Source organism: Pomacea canaliculata, linkage group LG12 (assembly GCF_003073045.1).
Source record: "Pomacea canaliculata isolate SZHN2017 linkage group LG12, ASM307304v1, whole genome shotgun sequence".
Classification (NCBI taxonomy): Eukaryota; Metazoa; Mollusca; class Gastropoda; order Architaenioglossa; family Ampullariidae; genus Pomacea; species Pomacea canaliculata.
In genome coordinates, this window is record NC_037601.1 from 21987651 (window position 1) to 22009773 (window position 22123).

General features: G+C 37.7%; 3 protein-coding genes across 6 annotated transcripts; 1 reads left to right on the forward strand and 2 right to left on the reverse strand.

Moving 5' to 3' along the window:
* Positions 1–314: 314 nt before the first annotated feature.
* Positions 315–9081, reverse strand: LOC112577099 (centromere protein L-like). 4 transcript variants are annotated; one of them, XM_025260048.1, is made up of 12 exons: positions 9035–9081; positions 8541–8697; positions 7936–8010; positions 6279–6403; positions 5599–5680; positions 5058–5105; positions 3371–3528; positions 2641–2728; positions 2287–2398; positions 1915–2017; positions 1456–1515; positions 315–1165 (listed from the first exon to the last, which is right to left on the reverse strand). In XM_025260048.1, the coding sequence occupies exons 2-12, from the start codon at positions 8653–8655 to the stop codon at positions 1079–1081; spliced, it is 1053 nt and encodes a 350-aa protein (XP_025115833.1). In that variant the 5' UTR covers positions 8656–8697; positions 9035–9081; the 3' UTR covers positions 315–1078. The 4 variants fall into 4 exon arrangements, with proteins under 4 accessions (XP_025115833.1, XP_025115829.1, XP_025115830.1 ...); XM_025260044.1 differs by having other exon boundaries at positions 9003–9081; XM_025260045.1 differs by having other exon boundaries at positions 8998–9081.
* Positions 9082–9234: 153 nt separating this feature from the next.
* Positions 9235–15347, forward strand: LOC112577101 (RNA polymerase II subunit A C-terminal domain phosphatase-like). The gene is given in 8 exon segments (XM_025260050.1): positions 9235–9483; positions 9748–9846; positions 10226–10316; positions 10830–10955; positions 11579–11680; positions 11682–11827; positions 12200–12461; positions 12464–15347. Coding segments are annotated over 8 exon segments (3138 nt in total). The 5' UTR covers positions 9235–9262; the 3' UTR covers positions 14555–15347.
* A 300-nt stretch (positions 15348–15647) lies between these two features.
* On the reverse strand, positions 15648–17988 carry LOC112577100. Its single transcript, XM_025260049.1, has 4 exons — positions 17742–17988; positions 17070–17207; positions 16483–16599; positions 15648–15880 (listed from the first exon to the last, which is right to left on the reverse strand). The coding sequence occupies exons 1-4, from the start codon at positions 17823–17825 to the stop codon at positions 15716–15718; spliced, it is 504 nt and encodes a 167-aa protein (XP_025115834.1). The 5' UTR covers positions 17826–17988; the 3' UTR covers positions 15648–15715.
* Positions 17989–22123: the final 4135 nt, after the last annotated feature.

A 22123-nucleotide genomic window follows, 5' to 3' on the forward strand; every position in this document is an offset into this window, starting at 1 on the left:
TTTTAATAAAAATGCTTAGGCCAGATACTCTACTTAACATAACACATAACAGTATTAAAGGTACTTTGTAAACCATGTCCTGGTCACTTTAAAATGCCTCATGCGGTAGTCATTAGCCTTCTAGTTCACATTCAATCTTGTGTGTCAAGATGCAGGATATCAAAATGAGGATGATGAATAGGGAATTCCACCTCAAAAACTTGTGTACACAATTATGTTGCACTACACTTGATGTTTTTCATGTCGAGCACTCATAAAAATCGAGGCTGATAATGGTCATCTTGCCATCATTTATAGAAATGTTCAAAAACATCTACTTTCCAATGACAGTTTTATTCACATTAAAATCTCAAAAATTAAAAAAAGTAAAGAGCATCTTAACTAAAACATTTCCAGCACTATACTTAAATTAAAAAGCTATTAGTTTAAGGCATGTTTCATTCATTACTTGCCCAGCTCAAGAATGCCTAAACATTTTGAGTGAATAGTCTCATTCACCATTTACCAGAATAATAAAAGGAAGAAAACATCAGACATGTCAAAGCAAAAGATGCCTCGTATGTGGCCAGATTTATCCAAGTAAAATGTTTTTCAAACTCTAATTGTGAAGAAATTTTAAAAGCTCAACTATTTACTTCTCTTCATTCTAAGTCCTTCAACATACCTTGTACAAATATACCCACAACTTAGTAAATATATTCATTAGTTCTAATTATTAAAAGTTGCAGAAATACATTATCACATAGCATCATAAGTATATTGTCTATTTTTTAAAATGAACATTTCATAGGGCAGCTGTACAGCAAAACACAGTTGCTAGCCATATGGTTATTGTCTTGAGGTCAGTTTAACAGCCTCAATAGTGGCTAATGTATAATGCCTATGTGCATCCGCTCTCAGGACTCACTGCCAAAGTGAAGAATGTTTGTCTGTAGCAACTTCACATCATAAAGTTATGTAATGTTATAACAAAAATAAAACAAAAGTAAATGCACTAAACACCGCCACCTTGCCAGCTCTTGTCAGTAATTAATGCCCTTGTCTTAACATATTGTATCATAGGTGATTTCTGACGAAGTTATATATTGCTGAGAGTCTGAAATTGCTCAACAGCAAGAATTGACATAAATCGAAGAACTTGCAAGGCCTCCTTTGCAGAAAATATCTGAAATGTAAAGTATTTTATCCTTGTTATCTACCCTTTTTTTAAACATCAAAGCAGACACATTTCATGGTGATATCTCTTAGAAATATAGTTTTGAGTGCAATAGTGAAAGAAATTAATATATTATATACTGAACAAACAGTATATGATCATTTGGAAAAATTGAAGTTATTTTGAACGATAACTTCTAGTAGGCTAAATCATGTCAGTAGTGACTGTTATCCATGTCCTTCATCACAGAAAAAAACCATGAATCAATAAAGGTTGGAGAACTGTCCAGTAGTCCTCACCTTCAACCTTCCATCTCCAACATAAGCCAGGGGAGTGCCAATTCTTGTTAACTGCATTTTCTGGAAAAAATATTTTCAAGCATGAATACAAATGACACAAGAGATGTCAACTTGCATTTTATTTTTTTTTTTGCTTTATGTTGAATCTAGTAAGTCAATGAAACACTTTGTCAGCATTGACAGACATGCATATCACATGAAGACAGTTAATGTCACCGTTGAACAATCTTAATACAACAAAAGATGGCAGACAGAATTGTCTAAAGACGACTTGGAAAAAAAATGAGGAAATGTAAATGTATTTAACAATCAATTGTTAACAATTTAAGTGTTTATTGAAAAATAAATTATTAAATGTAAACTAAAGAGCAAAAAGGTGGGATGGTTGAAAAGAGGGGAAAAAGTTACTAAGGAGTCTCTATCAAAATAATACCATTGTCAGGAAACTGTTTTCCTTACCCACAGTTTGACTTTGAAGCACTCATAAAAATGTTCTTCCAAGCTTTTCATAAATGTTCCGACTTCCTCCTCAGTGAACTCTGCACTTTCTGCGGTGTGGATACTGGGTCACATAGAAGTAAATGCACACAGACACAAACATGCACATACACACATATTTTAATTTTTTTTCTAAAGATTTATCAGTGTATAACATTCTTTAATGTGCAAGAAGGAAAAATATTTCTGATTCAAATGAATGTTTCAGAAAAACAAGCAGAATAATTGCAAATCATTAACATCAATATAACGCAAAACCTTATCAATACATCCTTAACTGTAAATTTAAAATAGCAGTTGCTCAGTTTTATGACTATTCCTTGTTTTTCTCACCTGTCCCACAAGACCTTGCAGTCATCAGCATCTATGGTGTATGTGATTTTGGTCATGCCTGAGCAGTATTCTGGTACAGTGTACAGAAGTTCTACAGGCTTGCTTTTTCTTCCTGCCAATACAATAGACCAGAACAACAGCTTGAGCATATCTTTCTTTGATATATGAACAGAAAAGGATTTTACAGTCTGCCAATATTTTTTAAGAATAATTTTAACTTTCACTTTACATTTTAACACTTACAATTGTTGGACAGTAATGTACACATACAGTATGTACAGTACACAATCACTTAAATAAGGTTGAACAGACAATAGCAGCACTAGTGCAGAGATGTGATACAAGTTCCTGTACCTGTAACATTCCCACTCCACATTCCTACCATCCAGGCTAAGTCCATGGAAGTAGGGCGCAAGGGAGCAATGCGGCAGTCAAAGTGACTCTGAAAACACAGAGAAAGAAATGCTAAATTCTGTACCCTTCTGGCACCATTCTAAGTTCATGAATGATGATGTACACAGAAGATGACAAGCATTACAGCATGAGATATAAGCTGATTGCTGCACCAAACTACAGTCAGACAATGAGGGATCAGCATTCACTGCTAAATCACAGCAGCATACAACTATTAAATAACCTTTCAAATGTCCCATGCAAAGACAAAACTCATAATGGAAAATCAGAGGATTAATACAGGACCATTAATAAGTACTTTGATTACCATCTAAAGTAAGGTCTTAAACTACTGGTGGTACCTCTTCAAAGCATAACTAAAATATGTACATTTTCAGCACAATTAAAATGCGAGCATTATCTGAGGAGTAGTTTATGACAAATAATTTTTGAAATAAAGGATACAAATTTTTACTACTGCAATAAGTGACCAACCGCATCTGAACTTGAGTGCAAAGTATGTTGCTATCATTTGGCGGAATTACTCTTTCATGGCCCTATTTCCAGGGGCTTTCAGAAATGAAGCAGGAAAAGAGACTTAAGGGACATGTTATTTAAAAGAAGATTTAGAATTGTTTATTCCCACTATACAATAACTACTACTATTACTATTTAATTTTACTTAACTAACCTCAAGCCATGAACAAAGCTGTGAGGAAAGGATAATTCTTGCTTTGATGATCATGATGGGATAGTAGACGAAGTGCTCTTTAAATCCAACACACGGATCAACTTCAATATCAACACCACACAAAATGGCTGTCAAGAGAACAGGACCCACTTTCTTCCCTGAAACAAAGGTCTGTTTTTATAAAGAGAATGACTGCTATATGTATACATCTAAGTTTTCCTCCACTTTTACAAAGACCACTTATGTTCTCCCCTAAGACCTGCAAATTTGATTACAAAATCTTTTCCTGTACAGTTTCATCAAGTTATGGTTGACTGCACAACGCAATGTGGATGCTCACAAGAACAGCAATTTCAACAATGATACCTGCTGGAAATAAGCAGATTCATATGCCAAATTTCATGGCAGATGCCAGAGAGCTTCATTTTTATAGATAATCACTAATGAATTTTAATTCAAATCCAGAAAATGAAGCAAGAATGTGAGGTCAACAATCAATAAACAAGTATAAACATTTATTTAGTTCATTAGTTAAGCCATAACATTCATATGTGTTTTAAAGCACATATGCACAGAATCATATTAATGCTTTTTTTTCTACTTGTTAGCGACTCTTGTTAGTGACCAGCAAATGATGTGTAAAAAGTGAACTGAAAGAGTAGACAGGAATCACTTAGACAAGAAAGAAAGTGAAAGAGAACTTTTACAACACAACATCAAGCAAATTCACACCATTACATTTTCAAATTATGAAATCCTAATCATATAATCGATGTTTCTCTTTGAATAAAAATATGTAAGTCCCGTAAAAGAGCTCCAAATCTCACAGAAAATATTTTCTTGGGGAAAAGGGGGGAATGAAAGATTTGGTATTTGAGACCTCAAAATGTAAGGGCATAGGTTAGAGCAGTGGTTCTCAAAGAGTGGTCCGCATGCATAGGTCAGGTGGTCCGCGGCTGACAGTCGTCATATGTCAGCAAAGTGATGTTTAAAGTGATGCATTCCTCGCATTAACATTTTAATTACAAATAATGAGGTAGTTTTATGTCAACGTATTACTATCATACTGTCACACAAGTACATTTAGTTTTGAATTGTAATGAAACAAATGCGGCAATTTAAATTTGAAATTCATAGTACAAAGTGATTTTTAGGCCTTGGTGGTCCGCCATATTTTTTACTTAAGTAAAGTGGTCCACGGTCCGAAATACTTTGAGAACCACTGGGTTAGAGGCCTAACTGCATAAGACATTCAGTAAAAAGTATGATATATGAAAGCTGATAATTCAGCATTACTTGTTATTAAAAGTCAATGACACAGTTTCACATCCATAAAGACAGACAATAACTAAAGAAGTTTCTTTACAGCCTCATGATAACAATTACATATTTGTATTGATATATATCAATATATATGTATCAATCCACATAAATATTTTTTATGTAACTAGTTGATAAAACCCTCAGTAATTATATCCGATAAAATGACTTCACACATACAAGTGTGATGCAAAGATCAATTATACTTGGCAAATAGCAAGATGGCAAATGAATTATAGGACGATGGAGTTTTCTTAATTCCTTCAAAAATGGAATAAGCCTTTAAATAGGATCGTATAGAAAGTAATAACTGTGAAGCTCTACTTAAACTAAATAATTTTCACTTTCCCAACATCATATGGCTCACCATTTGGAGGCTTTCCTGTAACAAGGATCTGCACTGCTTCTGGATCAGCTAAAAACACCAAAGTAATAAATAATATAGACATGACTGAAAAATGAGACAAAATCTCTTGATTCTTTGAAAAAACAGCACTGACTTGCAATTTCACTCATCATTCCCTGTAAGCAAAATAAATTATATAAAGCACAAAACATGAAAAGATTACACAACATGATGACATGTGAAAGGAAAGGGTGAGCTTAGTATCTAAAAGTTAATTTTTATGTGTGGGTGTGTGCATATATTTATATATATCTGTATGTAATATAAATGTATGTGAATGACCTAATATATCCTTTATTAAATAGCAATGATGTGATTTCTATCGCAGCTTTCCTCCGCATCAAGGTTGCTTAAAATTCTTTACAAACAAAAAAAAGATAAAATAATAATAACTGGGCAAAAGGTTGTCAATTCTGGAAGGTCAAGGAAGTATAAGATATTATGAAATAGTAGAACAAAATATCTGAACAATGCAAAATAGGTCAGACACACGCTAGCTTACCATCTCCAACTTTGATATTCTTATACACACTGAAGGTGCAGCTTTTTTTATTTCCATCTCCAGTAATTTCTTTGTTCCGATCCTAGAAGGAAGATATTGATCTGAATTAAATCTCTGTTACCAATGAAACCCAGTGGTGGTGGGGAAGTAAATGCAAGCAAACTTTCTCCCCAGTACAGTCAACCAAAAGCAGGCAGAGAGTCAGCAAAAGGTACTACCCCTCATTTGAATAGACCTGAACAAATGCCATAACTGCATCTCTTCACCAGTAAAGTTTCAGTGTCAAGTTGTGAGTGGTGTCAAAGCACCAAAACTATCTCTCCCTCGAGAGCCCAAACAGTCACTGTCTATATGCTCTTCTAGCTCTTTACATGGGGTAAATCACAATATATGTGTGTATGAGTGCCTGCACGTTGAATTTAGGCATTAATATAGGTAGACATTAACACTTTCTTGAAGAGAATAGCATTTATAACCCCAAGTTATACACAAAAAGGAATCATTAATATACGATGATATAAATTTTATCAATATTCAATAAATAATCTTATTTAAAAAATAAAGTGCACTTCATTGTGTGGTGGAGAACTCAGTGCAAGTCAAACACTCATCTCTCATTTGTTTAGAGAACATAGGCTTGTACCTGCACATCCGAAGCATGAATGATATACAACACTAACCTGAGCAAAGTATGTGGTCAGTGATCTCCCATACTGTTTTAGTGCCTGTGGATCCAATGAAAACCCATAGAGGGGAGACAAGTAGAACACACACCATGTCTTGTTTATCAGCCCAGGTAAAGAAACTGCAACATTTTTAAACATGCATACATGCACATACACACTTGTTGATGTTGGTCTGCATCTGGTCACGACATAAGCTTGCCTCTATCAGGCTTAATGAGGATTTAAATGCATTGTTGATTGAAATTTATGCTATAAATTGAGTAAGAGAAGTAAGTGCACATTGACTTGTTTTCTGCAGCTACCTCCCCTTCATCACATTAAAATAGCAACAAAATAAACAAACATAACAAACACTAGTAGCCAGTCTTTGTCACTTGGCTAACAGAGGCAAGCTCTAAAATGCTAAAAAATATTTGATTTCAAATGACCCAAAGATAGGACATGAACTTGCTTCTGCAGCCTGCAGTGATGCCATATAAAATTACAATTTACTTATCCTAGAGGGTAATTAGAGGCAGTTTGATATGAAAGCACTTAACAATACTATAACCTCTCCATATCTGCCAAACAAACTCTTGCATTCATGTTTCAAACAGCTGCATTCATTCACCAGTAATATCCAGTAACAATGAAAGACAGCCAATCTGTTGGCCCTTCATGTAGTTACACAGAATTGGCGGCTCAATGAGAGCAGGAAAAATTCTCCTGACAGGACACGCCATCACGAAAAATTTCTGACACTTTCAGAAGTGTCTGCCTGGTATACAGAGGTTGAAGAACACTCTGGGCTGTCCTAATGACTTTGGAGGAGGTGGATACAACACAATGTAAGCTGCTGTTGTCCTTCACCGATAAACTGCTGCAAAAACAGATAAACAAGGACAGTAATTGCTGGGAGACCAAGAAAGTCCAGCTTTCAGAGAAAGAAGAGGCACTATTGATCCTTCTTCATGACAGCTTGAGTGTTGGAATCCCAGCGAAGTCTCCATATGAAGATGATGAGCAGGTATTTAAAAGCAGGGACAATATCTATCTCATCATGGGTGACACTTACAGGACTTGGTGGAGAATTCAAATGGAATCAAAGACAATCCTTTTGGTTTTACCCCCATTAAGTTCTAAGAAATTGCCATTGCACCAGGCAATAAATTCATCCAAAGCTACACAATGGGTATCTACTGACACACTAAGAAGAGAGCAGTGCAGGTCATCAGAGAATTTGACAAGGTATGACTTATGGTCACTGCGACAGGTGTTGCCATACAAAATAAATGGAAGCCGGGATAAAACACAGCTTTGTGGTCAGCTGGTCCACATTGTGACGGAGTTGGAAAAAGTGCCATTGACAAGTATTCATCACTGCCTGTGAACCAAAACATGAATGATCCATGACACTAGCTGATGGTCAAGGGAAATGTGTCAAATAATCTTCTAGCTAGGATATGTAGTTGGATGCTGTTGAAAGCCGATAAGAAGTCAGCAAACAACAGTCGTGCACAGGCTTGTGTATTCTTCAAGTGTTTGAACAAAGTATGAAGGATAAACAGTTTAGCATCATCAACACTTCATTTGGACTGGTATGCAAATTTTAAAGGGTCAAGATATATGTTAGTGATTATGATTATTATCAACTGAAAACTATCAATCTCACCTCCTTCACTAGCTGACTCGGGATGCTTTGGTTCCTGAGACTCAGTGGAATCAATGTTAGATGTTGGTTGCACATCTGAAGAAAACAAACTGAGAGCTGAACATAGTAAACCAGAGTCAGACACAAGTTAATGCCTCTCAATGTAAATGTTATAAATGCTAGATGTCAACAACCCAAAACTGGAAGTAAAGTAGGAGTATTGCAAAGTCAAAGGTACTGGATACAAGATACTAACAGAGTTTTTAATTATTTGCTCAAATATTTTAAGCTGCAATTGAAAAATATTGCATGCCATCTATGACCATCTTTCATGAACTTTGGGGGCAAGCTATACAAATGATTGCCTTAAAATTAACACAAAGTAGCATCTTTCGCAGTCAGAATGCCCCTTCTGTTATAACATGTGCCTTCAATTTGTTGCCTCTGATGGGGATTACTCTTTTTTATATAAGTAAAAGCTGCCATTATACATAATTACATCGTCAAATTTTCAGTAAACATGTTACGACATTTTAACATATACATAATACTATGCTTCATACGTATACATAAAAATTTCATTACAAATGGATGATATGTTATTCTAGTTAATTTTTAATTCTTACCATCGATCCTCCGACGATGTGGTGTGCGTTTAAAAGGAAATACACGCCGTATGCTGCTACATGGTTGAATAAGAGGAGATGATGATCTTGTAACTGGTGTTTCACTCTGCTCCATTACATTTGTGATCAATGTATCCAACGCCGAAGTCTCCGCTTACTGAAAAATGTTACATTTACAAGTGACAAGAAACCAGTATTCCTTTTCTAAGCATCACACCCGTATTAGTTACATAAAATGTTAAGTTCACGAATTCGATGATTTGGTATGCACAGTTGTGCTTATTTCTGCAAACGAGAGCGCATGAGTCGAAGGGAATTTTATCGGTGACTGCATGAGTGGTATCACAATGACTCAAACATTCTCAATCATACGGGTAAGATATACAACAATAATAGTCAGAAACAGTGCATAAGTAAAAGAAATTTTGTGCATAGAGCCAGACAAAAACATACAAACATTACTTCATCTACACTCAAGACAACAAGTTAGATACTCAATCCAAAACTTCAACTACCGCGCCATGATAGCTTTATGTTGATTGGATAAAAACAAAATTCATTTTGTTTCTTAGAGGTGCACAACATACACAGGAACCAAGTTGGAAATATTTAACGGATGACCATTAAAGATTATAATAAGATACTTGATTTAATAATGTCTAATGATGATGTTACGCAGTTTTGATACCGAAGCAATATTTGCTGCGGTATATTAGTTAAAAATGGCTGCCTCCGTAACGCAGGTGCTTTCCCCTGCAAATTGTGCAATTAAGATTGTCACTTGGAAAGTGAAGAAGGATAGTACGGTAATGAAGGGCTCCGTTTTGGCATTGTATGAACCCCAAGAAGACAATGCATCCAAAGCTTTGATAAAACTTAAGGCATCAGAGTCTGGAATCGTGAATGAAATCTTTGTCGAAGCAGGATCAATTTCGCCGCCAGGGTAAAAATGCGTATTATGTTTTATTTGTTATTTAGTTTGGTTTTTTAGATCGTGATGAAATTAGATAACCATATTTACAATGTACAGTGTAAAAATCAATCATGTTGCAGGAAAAAAACATTAAAAAAGATAAATATCATTTGCTGACCCAATTATTTTAAGTCTGTGAAAAATGCTTCTTACGAAGAAATCGCATGATCTCAGACAGTATACTTAATAAATTTTTTATTGTTTGAGACGAGTTAAAATTTTAAACCATTTCAGGTCACTGCTTTTGAATCTACGTCCACAGAATTCTGGCGGTTGTACTCATCCAACAGTGATGAAAGATATGTGCGCCGATTGTGGAGCCGACTTAAGGAGGTAATTTGTCAAGTGTTAGGCCAGCTTGAAGGATAATTTGTTACACATAACTGGTTTAAGATTATTATTAAAAGAATTGTCTGCTTCCAAAACGTTTGATAATAACTCGTCAGCCCATATTCATATGGATATTCATGTGTCACCAAGGCTGCAGCCAATGCAGGATCTGAGACCATATTAACAACGTAACATTTGTCATATCGCTATTTTGACTTCTTTTAGCATGTGATGATATTTATCGTTTAATTTATGTGAAGAAAGGGATTTGAACTAAACCCATGTTTGCAGCCCTTTTAAAGATGGTTTACTTCAGGTTTAAAGCAAAATTTGCAGCTTGACAATGTAATGTACACACTAGCTTATAATGTTTTGTTTATAGGGAAGCAGGTGTTGCGGGAGAACGTAAGACAAGTGTAGCAGCATCTGTTGCCATGGTGCACAACATTCCAGAGCTGATAATTAGCAAAGAGGTGAGCAACATTTACTGTCTACGGCATTGAGAGCAGTTTAAATAGCCTCAACATTAATGGTATCAAGGATCTGCCATTTGCCATTGAATTTTTGTTGAAATTAATTGGTTTCTCTTTCCATCTGCACCTACCAGGCTTTGAGCTTATGGTGGGTTTTTTGGGTGTTAGCAAGATATCTATCACATGAGTAGTAATAGTGACAGGGTTACTTGCAGCACATATACTTTGTGTGATGTATATAGACAGTTTTATTCAGAGGTGAGATCAATTGTGACAAGAAAGATGTTGACCTTTGCTTGCCCTAGCTTAATCATCAAAATTACTTTTCATTTTTAAAATCCAGATTAAGGGTATTGTAACACTGAATGAGATCTGTACTTGCAAAGTTTACCATCTCATCCTTCTCACATCTCAGCCACATGATCTCTATTTTTTACCAGACATATATTCAAGAATGAGTGAAGAGATATATACCATGTAACTTAAGTTTTCCTGCACTGTATTTGATTTCAGCAAGCACTAGAGCTTGGCAAAGAGGATGAACAGCGCTTACTGAGGACAAGAAAGCTGGTCCTGCTTGTGGACTTGGATCAGACTCTTATCCATACTACTAATGATGACATACCGCCAAATCTCAAGGTATTAGTGACAAGATAGACTGAATAATTCATGTATAAGAAAATTAAAAACATCCCATCTCAATAATTGATGATGAGAATGACGATTTGTTCATCCCTTGTCCCAAGGCTGTATGTGCTTATTCAGAAGTTTTTTTTATTTTGCTCCTTCTCTTGCATGGACACATACATTAGCATAAACAAAAGTTAGCGTAAATCTAAAAATGATGACATTCCCATCAAACACAAATGCCAAACAGGTCACTTTACAACAAAAACTCCATGGAATGGAACTAAATGCTATTTTTTCATTTTCATAGTCTAAGATGCTTATAAGTTATGGTTTAGATGTCCAGATTGTTTCTGATGTATTTTCTGTGATGAAAGCAGAGAAAACAGATCATTCAATACTTCTATAGACTCATCCAGATATCAAATATTTTGTAGATCATGTCAGCATAGTCACAAGGCAAAAGAGATTACATTGCATTAAAATATATTAGCATAGCTGTGTGGTGTTGATACTAGCTCTCTTGGGAAGAAAGGTGTGTCTGTGTGTATGCCCATGCAAATATCTACTTATAAATGACAAAATAAAACAAGACCTTAGAGCAGTCTTGCTAATTTATCTTTATACTTTTGCAGGATGTTTACCATTTCCAGCTTTGGCAAGGCCCTCATACTGTTTGGTATCATACACGCCTACGGCCATACACAAGAGAATTCTTGGAGAAGATCTCCAAACTTTTATGAATTACACATTTGTACCTTTGGGGTTCGACTGTATGCCCACACTGTGGCACGTCTCATAGACCCTGATGAGAAATTTTTCTCTCACAGAATACTTTCACGAGATGAGTGCTTTGATCCTCTTTCAAAAACAGCAAACTTGAAGTGAGTTTAACATTTAATTAAGCTTTTTATTTATTTTTGTCTCAAGCAATAATTTAGCTGAATTGTTAGTTTCATTTATTTGTGTAGTAATAGTTTTGCTGAATTTTGTTGAAGGAAAAAAGTAGTAGTTTCATTATTAAACTATGCACATAATTAAATGGCATTAACTATTAATTGTCATTAACTTTTAGTAGAGTATGACATTGGTGCTTTACCATTGTGAGCTTGTGTGCTTCCACAGTAGGTAATAGTGGGGTTACCATGCATTCTAAGCATTCAGTTTTAGTGGCACTCAGTTCTAAGGTAGAGCAGGCTTGGATGATAGAAGGAACAATGAATCATAGTCATAATAACATTTGCTTGTGTCTGCAGGGCTTTATTTCCATGCGGCGACTCTATGGTATGCATCATTGATGACAGAGAGGACGTTTGGAATTTTGCACCCAACCTTGTGCATGTTAAGCCATATCGCTTTTTCCAAGGTACTGCAGACATCAATGCTCCACCTGGCCTGACAAAATCTGAAAATGATGACATTCCCATCAAACACAAAATCATTGATCACCAGAAGGAGTCAACAGTTACCACATTTGCTGCACCTGATGTGAATCCCATTGTTCTGTCACCACAGGCATAACTCCAGAAACTGATATTTCAGGCAGCAGCGAAGAATGCATTCTACAAAAGGTGGCTAGAAGTGAAGGTGATGTGACTGTACCTGAAGAAGTTCCACTTAAATCCATTAGCAGTGTCAGAGGTGAGGAGAGTGGCACTGAGATCACAGTTGACACACCTGAAGGTGGTACAGGTGATTCTTCAAAATGTGAAAAAATGATGGAAATAGATGAAATTGCAGAACCTAAGAAGAGTTCGGAAGAGTCAGATCAGAAAGACTTGAAGTCAGAGCAGACGTCAGGTGAATGTGCTGTGAAATCAGCGGAAATGCAAAACCAAGTGTCTGAGGATCTTTCTCTGTCTAGTGACTCAGATGAGGATTCAGGGGACATGTTGGCATCTGTTGATAATAGAAGGCAGGAGGAAAGTGCCCAGGCTTCAGGGAGGATTGATGAAAAGAATAATGAATCTGAAATTGATATAAACATTGTTGAAGATAAGAAAAGTGACAAATCAAAAGACAGCACAGGAATAGGGAACATTAACAATAACCATCTCACAAGTCAAGAAGTGTTACAAATCCCACTAGCTGTTGACAGTTGTGAACCTAATGTGAAGAAAGAGATTACTCCTACTGGTGATGAAAAAAACAGACCTGTGGATGACTTCACAGACACAAACAAAATGTCCTCTTCAGATAAGGAACATCCGCAAGAAAAGGATGAAAGTATTGAGTGGGATGACAATGATGATTATCTGTTGCATCTTGAAGACATACTCACAAGAATTCACAAAGCGTTTTACACAATGTATGATGAGAGTCTGAATAAGGGATCCATCTCAAATCAAGCAAAGACATCCATTTTCAATGTTGCAAGTGTCAGTACTATTTCCAGTGATTCTTCCAGTGTAGACACAGTTGATACACCAGCTACACATGCTGAAACTTCAGCGATGCCTTCAAAAGATGCCACAGTCCCATCTGCTAGCAGTTCAGCTGACTCCAGTATTCCTTTATTTTCATCCTCAAGTTTGTTCCCAAACCAACCTCTTCCCGATCTCAAATCTATTATTCCATATGTCAAACGCAAGACACTTAGGGGGTGCAACATCGTGTTCAGTGGTCTGGTTCCACTTAACACACCCCTGGAGAAAAGTCAAGCATATATTGTTGCTAGAGCTCTTGGAGCAAATGTTCAGCCTGATATTGTTGATGCCAAGCAAGTGGGCAGTAAAGAACTGGCTACAACTCACCTTGTTGCAGCCAAGCCAGGTACTAGCAAGCATAAGGTGGCTCTACGTGTAGGGAAAATACACATTGTCAGCAGTGACTGGCTCTGGGCGTGTTCAGAACGATGGGAAAACTGTGACCCATGTCTTTTTCCACTCAGCAAGGACAGTGCCAACAGCAATCTGATTTCAGTGATACCAGAGAAAGGATTGAAACTGGACAACAAACAGAAGTGTCTGAAGCGTATGTCTAATAATGATGAAGTTTGGGATGAGGGTAGAGAGGAAACAGTTAATTTTGAACAAAATAAACGTCAGAAAATGGAAGACAATGTTCAGAGGTCTGAAGGGTGGCAGCTGTGGCACAGGCTAAAGCAGAACTAGCTTCCAGATGAAGAAGCAGGGATATTGTCAGAGTCAGGTGGTGCATCCTTTGCCAGCACTGTACATCCACTTCTTTCATTCTCTGATGAAGATTTGGAGTGCATGGACAAAGAAGTGGATGATCTCCTGGCCGAGGATGCCTCTGGTTCCTCAGAAGAGTCTGAGGAACGAAATGAGAGACTCCGTAAAAAGGTACTTGGTGGAGCAGATGAGACTGATTCTTCGTCTGACTCTCTTAGTGGAGACTTTCCTAGAGGCTGGAGATTGAAGCGAAAAGTTTCCTCGCCTCGTTCTGCTGATGATGATCTCGAAAAGAGGCAGCTGAAAGAGTCTGAGATAGAAACTGAAGACACAGAGAATGAGTTTGACCGTTTCCAAAAGACTGTGGATACTTTTGCACCAGATACTGACACTTCTTCCTCAGATGCTGATTCTATTGGGTCAGTAGATGACGAAATTGCAGATGCAGTCGAGAAAGAATTTTTGGCTTCTCTGTGAAATGTGTTAAAAACCTATTCTGATAAAGGTGAAAAATTGGCATGATAGAGACTTGGAACATATTTAAACTTACAGCTCACTCTGCATGAAATTATAATATTAAATTTTGAACTCTACAATATGGCATTTGCTTTTAAGTAAAGCATTGAGCTTCAGTGGTATAGTTTGCTTAAAGACTAAAAGTATCCAGCTTATTGCCATGTAATGGGCGGTAATGTTTAGCATGTGATAATTTTTCCCAGACCTTAAATTCTGAGCATTGTCACATCTCTTCATTTAAAGCTCCCCCCACAAAAGGATACCATTTTGCTGGTGTACTGGATCAAAGCAGAACACATTAAGACTACGCCATTGTTGGTGGGTCATAATTGACCATAGGCAGCTTGTATGTTGAGTTGTTTTTACATTGTGATAGTTTTTTTTTTTTCATTTCTAAGCCATCTTTTGTGTACTTTTGTTGAAATTTTCAATAGTTTTATATTCTCAAAAACATTGTACAGAAGAAATTCATTTCTGAGTTTAATTGAAAACTTAATGTTCAGTAAGTTGTTTTTGTTCTAAAATCTGTATAATATTTAAATATTCATATTTGCATTTGTGAGGGATTGCAACTAAATTGTTTGAATTGATACTTTATGATACTGAAGACTTTCTCTAAGGCTGATAGCCTTTGCCCATTCAGTCCAGTAAATGAGAAACAGCAAAAAATATTTTCAATTAGTAGTTCTTTCTTGTGGAAAATTATTAAATGTTAATGTGATTTAGGCTCAGCATTAAAAAATGTGTTGGTTCATATTGTTTTCTTTGGGAAATAGTGACATTTGGAAAGGGCAGAATCTAAGCAATTGGCAGTGACCCAGTCAGTTGCCACAAAGACCAGTGCATGACAGCTATGGCAGCTTGGCTTTTTATGTGTATGTTTTTATGTGGCAATGTTTTCCTGTTTTAAGCACAATTTTGAGCTCTTGTTTTTGTTTTTTTGTGATGTTTGCTGCTCTCAAGGAAACTAAGTGAAGAAGTGAAGCGGTACCAAAAAACGAATTGAAAAATAAAAACTACAAAAAGTAGGCATCATTTATCAGTGCAAGCAATAGACTTTAAAAAAAGTTTTGTTTACTGCATTGATCAGTAGAATTTAGTGACTTTTTTCTTGTAAAGATTTCATGGCGTGGGGTAGCCATCGCCGAATTCAATGCCGGAACGGCGGAAGACATTGGAGCGCAAATGGGCGATGCGGACGTGGTGACGTCTCAGCTCCTCAACGGGCTTGTGGAGACGATGACCGTATACACTGTTCGACAGCACGGTGACATCTCGGTAATGCTCCTGCAGCACAAGAAGGAGGAGCGCAACAATAGATTCTTGTTATGTTCAAGCCCGGAAAGTGCGACGCTGGTACAACACATCCGAACTGTAGTCGGTCCAGGCTTGAAAAAACAAAACAAGCTAAACAACACGCATCAACCGGTTCATTGACTCCACGTCCCATTTACTATTACGTAATATATTCAGCTCTGCTGTACTCAACACATCTGTTCAAGTACCTCATTTCTCTCGCTCCCCTCTCGTCTGCTTCCGGTGTCATGCCCTCGAGTTATGTACCTTTGTGTCTGTTTGGCCTTCACATGTATGCTTCCGGTGCATATCCATTTGGTTTACATGATTTGGGTTCAGACAAGTATTCCAAGCGGCCACGGGTTAATGCATATCTGGGACATACATTTGGAGAAATATTGTCAGGTCGTGTTTTGTGTGTGTGAGTGTGTTTATCCTCCTGTGGCTGGTAGTTGGATGCTTGCTCCTCTCACTTTAGGAAAGTTGGAAAAACGACATGGCGATTGCTACCCTCTAATCACTTCGTCGTGTATGAGAATAGAGCACATACGTACCTATAGCGGGCTCGTGCACACATTGAGAGAGCTACGTACTTCCTCTCTAGCAGAAATCTTGTACTTGGTCAAGTTTCGCAGGGCTTCCTTCGCCACTTTCTGGTCCCACGAGTGGTCCACACGGTGAAAGTGATCGTAAAGTCGTACGGGCGGTGACTGCGTGAGACACGAAAAAAAAAAAAAAAACCAAACAGAAATTCATGAACGAAATTATAGTAATTATTTTAATGGTCTTCACAAGAAATCTCTGAAACAAACTGTCATACCCTGATAGCACTTCTTTTTCCCTCCCAAGCTGAAGTGGGCAAGTCTAACATCATAACAGTGGAATAGGACCGTCGGCGTGAACTGAGTTCAGCAGTTGGGGGTTAATAAACAACACTCGGTCAGGAGTTCGAAGCTTGTCTTGAAAACTCTTTTCATCGCCCCCACTCCACACACACACCTGCCCAACCAGCAGTTGTCATGCAGAAGGGAGCATCTGATTTATGAGGGAAGGTAACAGTGGGGGCAGAAGGGATGGTGAGTGGTTGAATGCCTTCCACATACCGTTTCCTAGACAAAGCGAACACAGTTCGTTTCCCGTATGACCACTAGATTATTTGACTTTTTGAGTAGCTACTTACTGTAGTCAGCGGACGCCTGACGCCATAGACGGATCTCGCTTTGGCAAGGTCTTCCAGGCTGACATCTGCCAAAGGCGGTTTGATGTTCAAGGCTTTATTGGTGACTTTCTCGTGGAACCGAACCGCTGCCTTTTCTTTCTGTGCACACGAACCCACACACACACACACAGACAAAACACATCAATAGTTTGGCATAACCAAGTTCACTTTCATCGTCTATCATCTGGTTTACGATGTCCTTTATTTATGGCAACCAGTTAATCCGTGCAACTAAATGCAAAGGAGCCGGTCATCTAACCCCATGCTCACCATCTCTATCATCCGCCCTCTATCATTCTCCCTGTCCCCTCTGCTGGTCAATCGACCGAGCCATTCATTCTTTAGTCAGCGTTCCGTCTACTGATAAGCGCCCAACATTTCTTCTACTTTTCGTAACGAAAGGGGTCGTCTTCATATAGTTAGTTTGGGTAAGCTTTTTTACTTAAAAGATGTGATAGAATTTTAAAAAATATTTAGCCGATATTATTTTCCTCAATATTGCGGTCGATACCTTATGAAAACCAACTTATCTTTCTATCGCCACAAAGGTCACCTACCGTCAATCTGTTTGTCTGTTTGTTTTGTCAATATTTATTGATACGCCCTTTTGAAAGAGGTCCCCATCACACTTGCCTGCACCCGCTGTCGGTAATAGTTTAGCAGTTGGGATTCGGTGTAGTGTCCCTTGGTGACGTAGCCCGTCGTCACAGGCTGCATGTCGTCTGCTGCAGACTGACTTTCGATGCCGTGTCTCCTGGTTTGTGTGAAACACTCGGCACACAGTCACTTCTGGTGAACAGCAACGAAATGGGGGTAGCTGTATCAAGTGCCTGGGTACCCGGACTCAGTAAAGCCTTCAGAGATGGTATTGTGTTTACATCGTTAACTAAACGTCACTTATCATTTTACATCACTGATAATTCTTTCGATAAGACCTTTTTTTTTTCGAGTGTGGATTACACTTGGTAAAATGAAGAGATGAGGAAGACTTTGTAGTGGAGGTGTTGCTATTAATTTCATTAGATTATTCTGAATGAATATAAATTTTTGATATTCTAGAAGAAGCCTAGAGAGATGAAGCAGGCAAGTTCTGAGTCGTTCATTTGACATCCGCAGTAAAATAAAGATCTTTATGTGGATGTACATTTTAGCTCAGTGCACCCAAATGATGATGCTGTGTGGATACAAACTGATAATCTCCAGCGAAACTTTTGTATATTTAAAGTGCAGTTGTTAAAAGATCAAGTTTTTATAAACTTATTTCTTACGTTTAAAAAAAATAGTGCTGTAACAATAGTTGTGTAGATTGAATGATATTTCTGTCTTAGAAAGTTAGGCCACTGCATCAACGGTTTTGAAATGAGCATTCATACAAACATCATAATATCTTTCAGTTACCTTTCAAAGTAAAACTTTATTAACTGTTCAAAGATTCCATCTTCCTCCACCTCCACCTCCTCCTCCTCCTCCTCCTCCTCCTCCTCCTTCTCCTCCTCAATCATCATCATCATGTTTTTTCCGTAAAGTACTATATAAATCAACTGTATTATTATTATTAGATCACTGGTTAAAGCATTGGCCGAATGCTGTCAAGAAGGTAAGAAAAAATGTGTTTAAATTCGATGAGTCTGCGTTTTATGGTTGTTGTGTTGAAGAAAAATAACATCATTGTGCGCTTTTGTGAAGTCGTATTTAGAGGGTACACCGAAGGGTGGAACTTCAGGAAAGAATGGACTCAATCCGGCGGAGGGAGGTGTGGGTCCATTGTCGGATCATATAGAAGCAATCAGCCAAGAATGACCACTAGGGTCGCCGGAACTGTGTCTGCTTCTCCCCTCCTCTTCCCTCTAGCTGTACCATTCTTTCCCACCATTCGATAGAAGTTTCGCCCCTCTCTCTCTCTATATATATTACATAACCTTCTTATATTGTGCGTGCATAGTAAAGCATATTTAGATAATAAATTAAATCTTAGCGATTTGTCTGTTGTGTGGTTCACACTTAGAACACTTTAGGGAGAAGTACCGACACACCTGAGTAATGATACTCGAAATTCCGAGTGAAATTGTTAATGAGGAACCTAAGTACGAAATTTATCATGTATCACTATAAAGCGCAATCACACGAAAAACGGTTTCAATCATCAATTTCCTAAACTATTGCCAGAGAACAACCCGCGCAGATTAAAGACTGAAAAAAACATTTGTTCGGTCATTTGTTTGTGCCCGTCTGTCAAGCAGGGGGTTTCAGAACTCTGTAAGATAGAATGTATCATTTTCATTACAGTTTTCTCCATAGTTTCATCTGTTTCGCAGGTTTGTTCATATTACAAATTGTCGGTATTAAGGATGTGCTGCTTTGGATGGGTATATGAGTAATACACCAATACCATAATAAAATCATATGTTTTTAATGTGGAATGTGCATATTCTTTGCATGATCACATAAAGTCACTTGCGATGCCCTTGATTTCTATGCCAGGTGGCCTTCGAGACAGGCATCGCTGTATGTTGACCTGCATACTGACCTCTAGTATGAACCTAATTATGTTCAGTCCACACAAGGCTTTGTTTTGTGCTGTTTAAGCATCGATACACGATGTAGCTGGCTACAGGCTACAGCAGTGTGTTTCAGAGAAACATCAAATAAGCAGAAGTGCTGTACACCGGGTATCCTATACACACCCCGAGAACACATACATGATGAGAGATAAGGTCAGTCAGGCACCATCAGTCTTAGAAGCAGGCAGCTTCCTAGTTCCTATATTGTGACACATCATCAGTGTCCACGAGATTGGTAGTCTTTTAGCTTCTTCTTCATGGGATACCTTTACTGTTGACCGGAAATGAAGCATAACCTAAAAGGTAGTACCCAAGAAAGATGTCATAGAAGCACTCGGAGATTAGAGCCAAAAGTTAACCCAGATACTTGCCAGCAATGATCGGGAAAAACAGAAAAATCTGGTCAAAAGAGAAACAAATAAGTTTGCACGCACTCACTGACTGAACTTAGTAATACCCTCCTAACCCCACAAGGAATCGAGGACGGTTCGTTAGCATTCTTCAGAAGGTTTGATCCGCAACCCATTACCAACAAGGCCACCTCCAGCCGCAGACAGGAAGCGATCATCACCTTGTCTCGTCAAGCCTCAGCTCCCTATGCTCATCTAGCAGCTGCTCAGCAAGAAAAGAGAAGCCGTGACGGTGAACCACTTTCTCTGCCTCCATACTGTTCAGGGGTAGATTAACGGACAAAATATAGTTCTACTTTGCAGGGTTCTTCACGGTCTTCATTGGCGGCATGACTGTCTGAGGTACAGAGGTCAGTCCTCATCATCTTATTTATGTATTTATGTCTCAGTTTGCACGATACAATTGTTTGAGGTAAATGTGGTGTCTGGTTTTTAAATAATATTAATTATTGCTGTCTATCATTTATTGCAAGTTCAGTACTAATTTCATTTTACAAACCATTGATTAACCATTTTATTGCTTTGGCTACTATAAACTGTTCTTTAAATGCACCAGACACCCCCTTCTCTTCCGAATTATTTGTCATGAAATAAGGTTCTTAATTTTTCTTTTTTATTAATTTATTCCTTACATCTTAAATCTTTAAAGCGTATTTTTTTCACAAATGGGTTATTAAAAAACCGTTGCCTTGCCTTAATCTTCGAAGCATAGAACTATTGCCTCAATGTTGTATATCAAACAACATCAAGATATATTACCGGTATTTAACATGACTAATATTTTTAAGTGGATAGTAGGTTACCGATTATTATACCGAGCATAAGATGTATGGATAAGTAACACAGTGTTATTATTGCTCATGTATTGAAATATGTCTTAAAAATACAAATACTGCCTGATGTTCGGAAAAGTAACATACTTACTTCATGTATGGGAGATACAAGTCAAACATAAAGAAACGCCTTTGCTTACACCGCGAGCAAGTGGACACTGATATGAAGGTTTACTCGCTTACTCGTATATATATAAATAATTTTTCACAGAATAAATAAATAAATGAAAAAGGAATCATCAAGTAACTGGGTGCTTTCTTACACTATCTCATTCTCAACGGTTTCCGTTTTTTTATCATCGAAGATCAGTCACAACACCGTAGGCATTGAGAACAACTCTTTCTGTAGTTATCATAGGAATCCCGTTGGTACAGAAAGCTCGATATTCGAAACCGATAGACGGCATATTTTTTTCTTTGGTAGGTGGTGGTGGGGAGAGCAGAAAATGCAGCACAGTAATATAACTGAAGTGTTACATATCCTACCTCCATCATGCTGTGACTACATGTCATCGAGGCCCCATGCTGCCTGTGGTTTTGAGAGGGTGAGCCAGGAGCCTCCACATGTTGAGACACTGGGATCAGCTTCCAGCCACACTAAGCGTTCATCTCGCTGGAAGTATGGTGGTGTCCTTGTTCTACCAGCACTAACTGGGTGTGGGAGAGGTCTTTTTATATTATTATTATTAAAACCGGTCATTATGTTGACGACATTTTGAGATTTTGAGTTAGAGATCATGAGATGGCAAGGAGAGCGAGAGGTCACTGTAGTGAAAGCTAAAAGAGAGAAGGACATTGTACTGACATCTACAAGAAACAAAAGTTGTTCCAAAGACTAAAATATTAAAAGTCATTGTAGTTGAGGCTGAGACAGAAAATATCTTTGCAGTGCGATGATCCAGTGTTACGGGGCAAGTCTTTGTGGCCACTCCATGTATGTCCGTTCTCTACTCAGTCCGGTAGCTTGTTTCCTTTCTTCGAGTGGTGCGTTAGATGCAATGTCCCCGAGATGTCCTGGTCTTTATACTCTAATTCTTTATAAAGAGGCAAGGGACGAAGAAGCTGAAAAACAAACTGAGTAACAGCAGTCAAGAATCCTGCATGCATGCCAGAAATAGCCATTTACGTTGGAGACAAAAAGCCGTTTAAAGAGAAAACTATATATATATACTTAGAAATTTTGGTTTCTAATGTTGCATTCCTCAAAGGAA

Excerpts from the sequence above, each read along its gene's own strand:
- LOC112577100 (XM_025260049.1), bottom strand. The coding sequence starts at position 17,825 with ATGCAGCCTGTGACGACGGGCTACGTCACCAAGGGACACTACACCGAA. Across the intron at positions 17,208-17,741 it reads ATTACCGACAGCGGGTGCAG|AAAGAAAAGGCAGCGGTTCG; the intron begins GCAAGTGTGATG and ends TCGTGTGCACAG. Across the intron at positions 15,881-16,482 it reads AGATTTCTGCTAGAGAGGAA|GAGCATTACCGAGATGTCAC; the intron begins GTACGTAGCTCT and ends CTTGTGCTGCAG.
- LOC112577099 (XM_025260048.1), bottom strand. The coding sequence starts at position 8,655 with ATGGAGCAGAGTGAAACACCAGTTACAAGATCATCATCTCCTCTTATT. Across the intron at positions 5,681-6,278 it reads TGACCACATACTTTGCTCAG|GATCGGAACAAAGAAATTAC; the intron begins GTTAGTGTTGTA and ends TCTTCCTTCTAG. Across the intron at positions 3,529-5,057 it reads TACAGGAAAGCCTCCAAATG|GGAAGAAAGTGGGTCCTGTT; the intron begins GTGAGCCATATG and ends CCTTTGTTTCAG.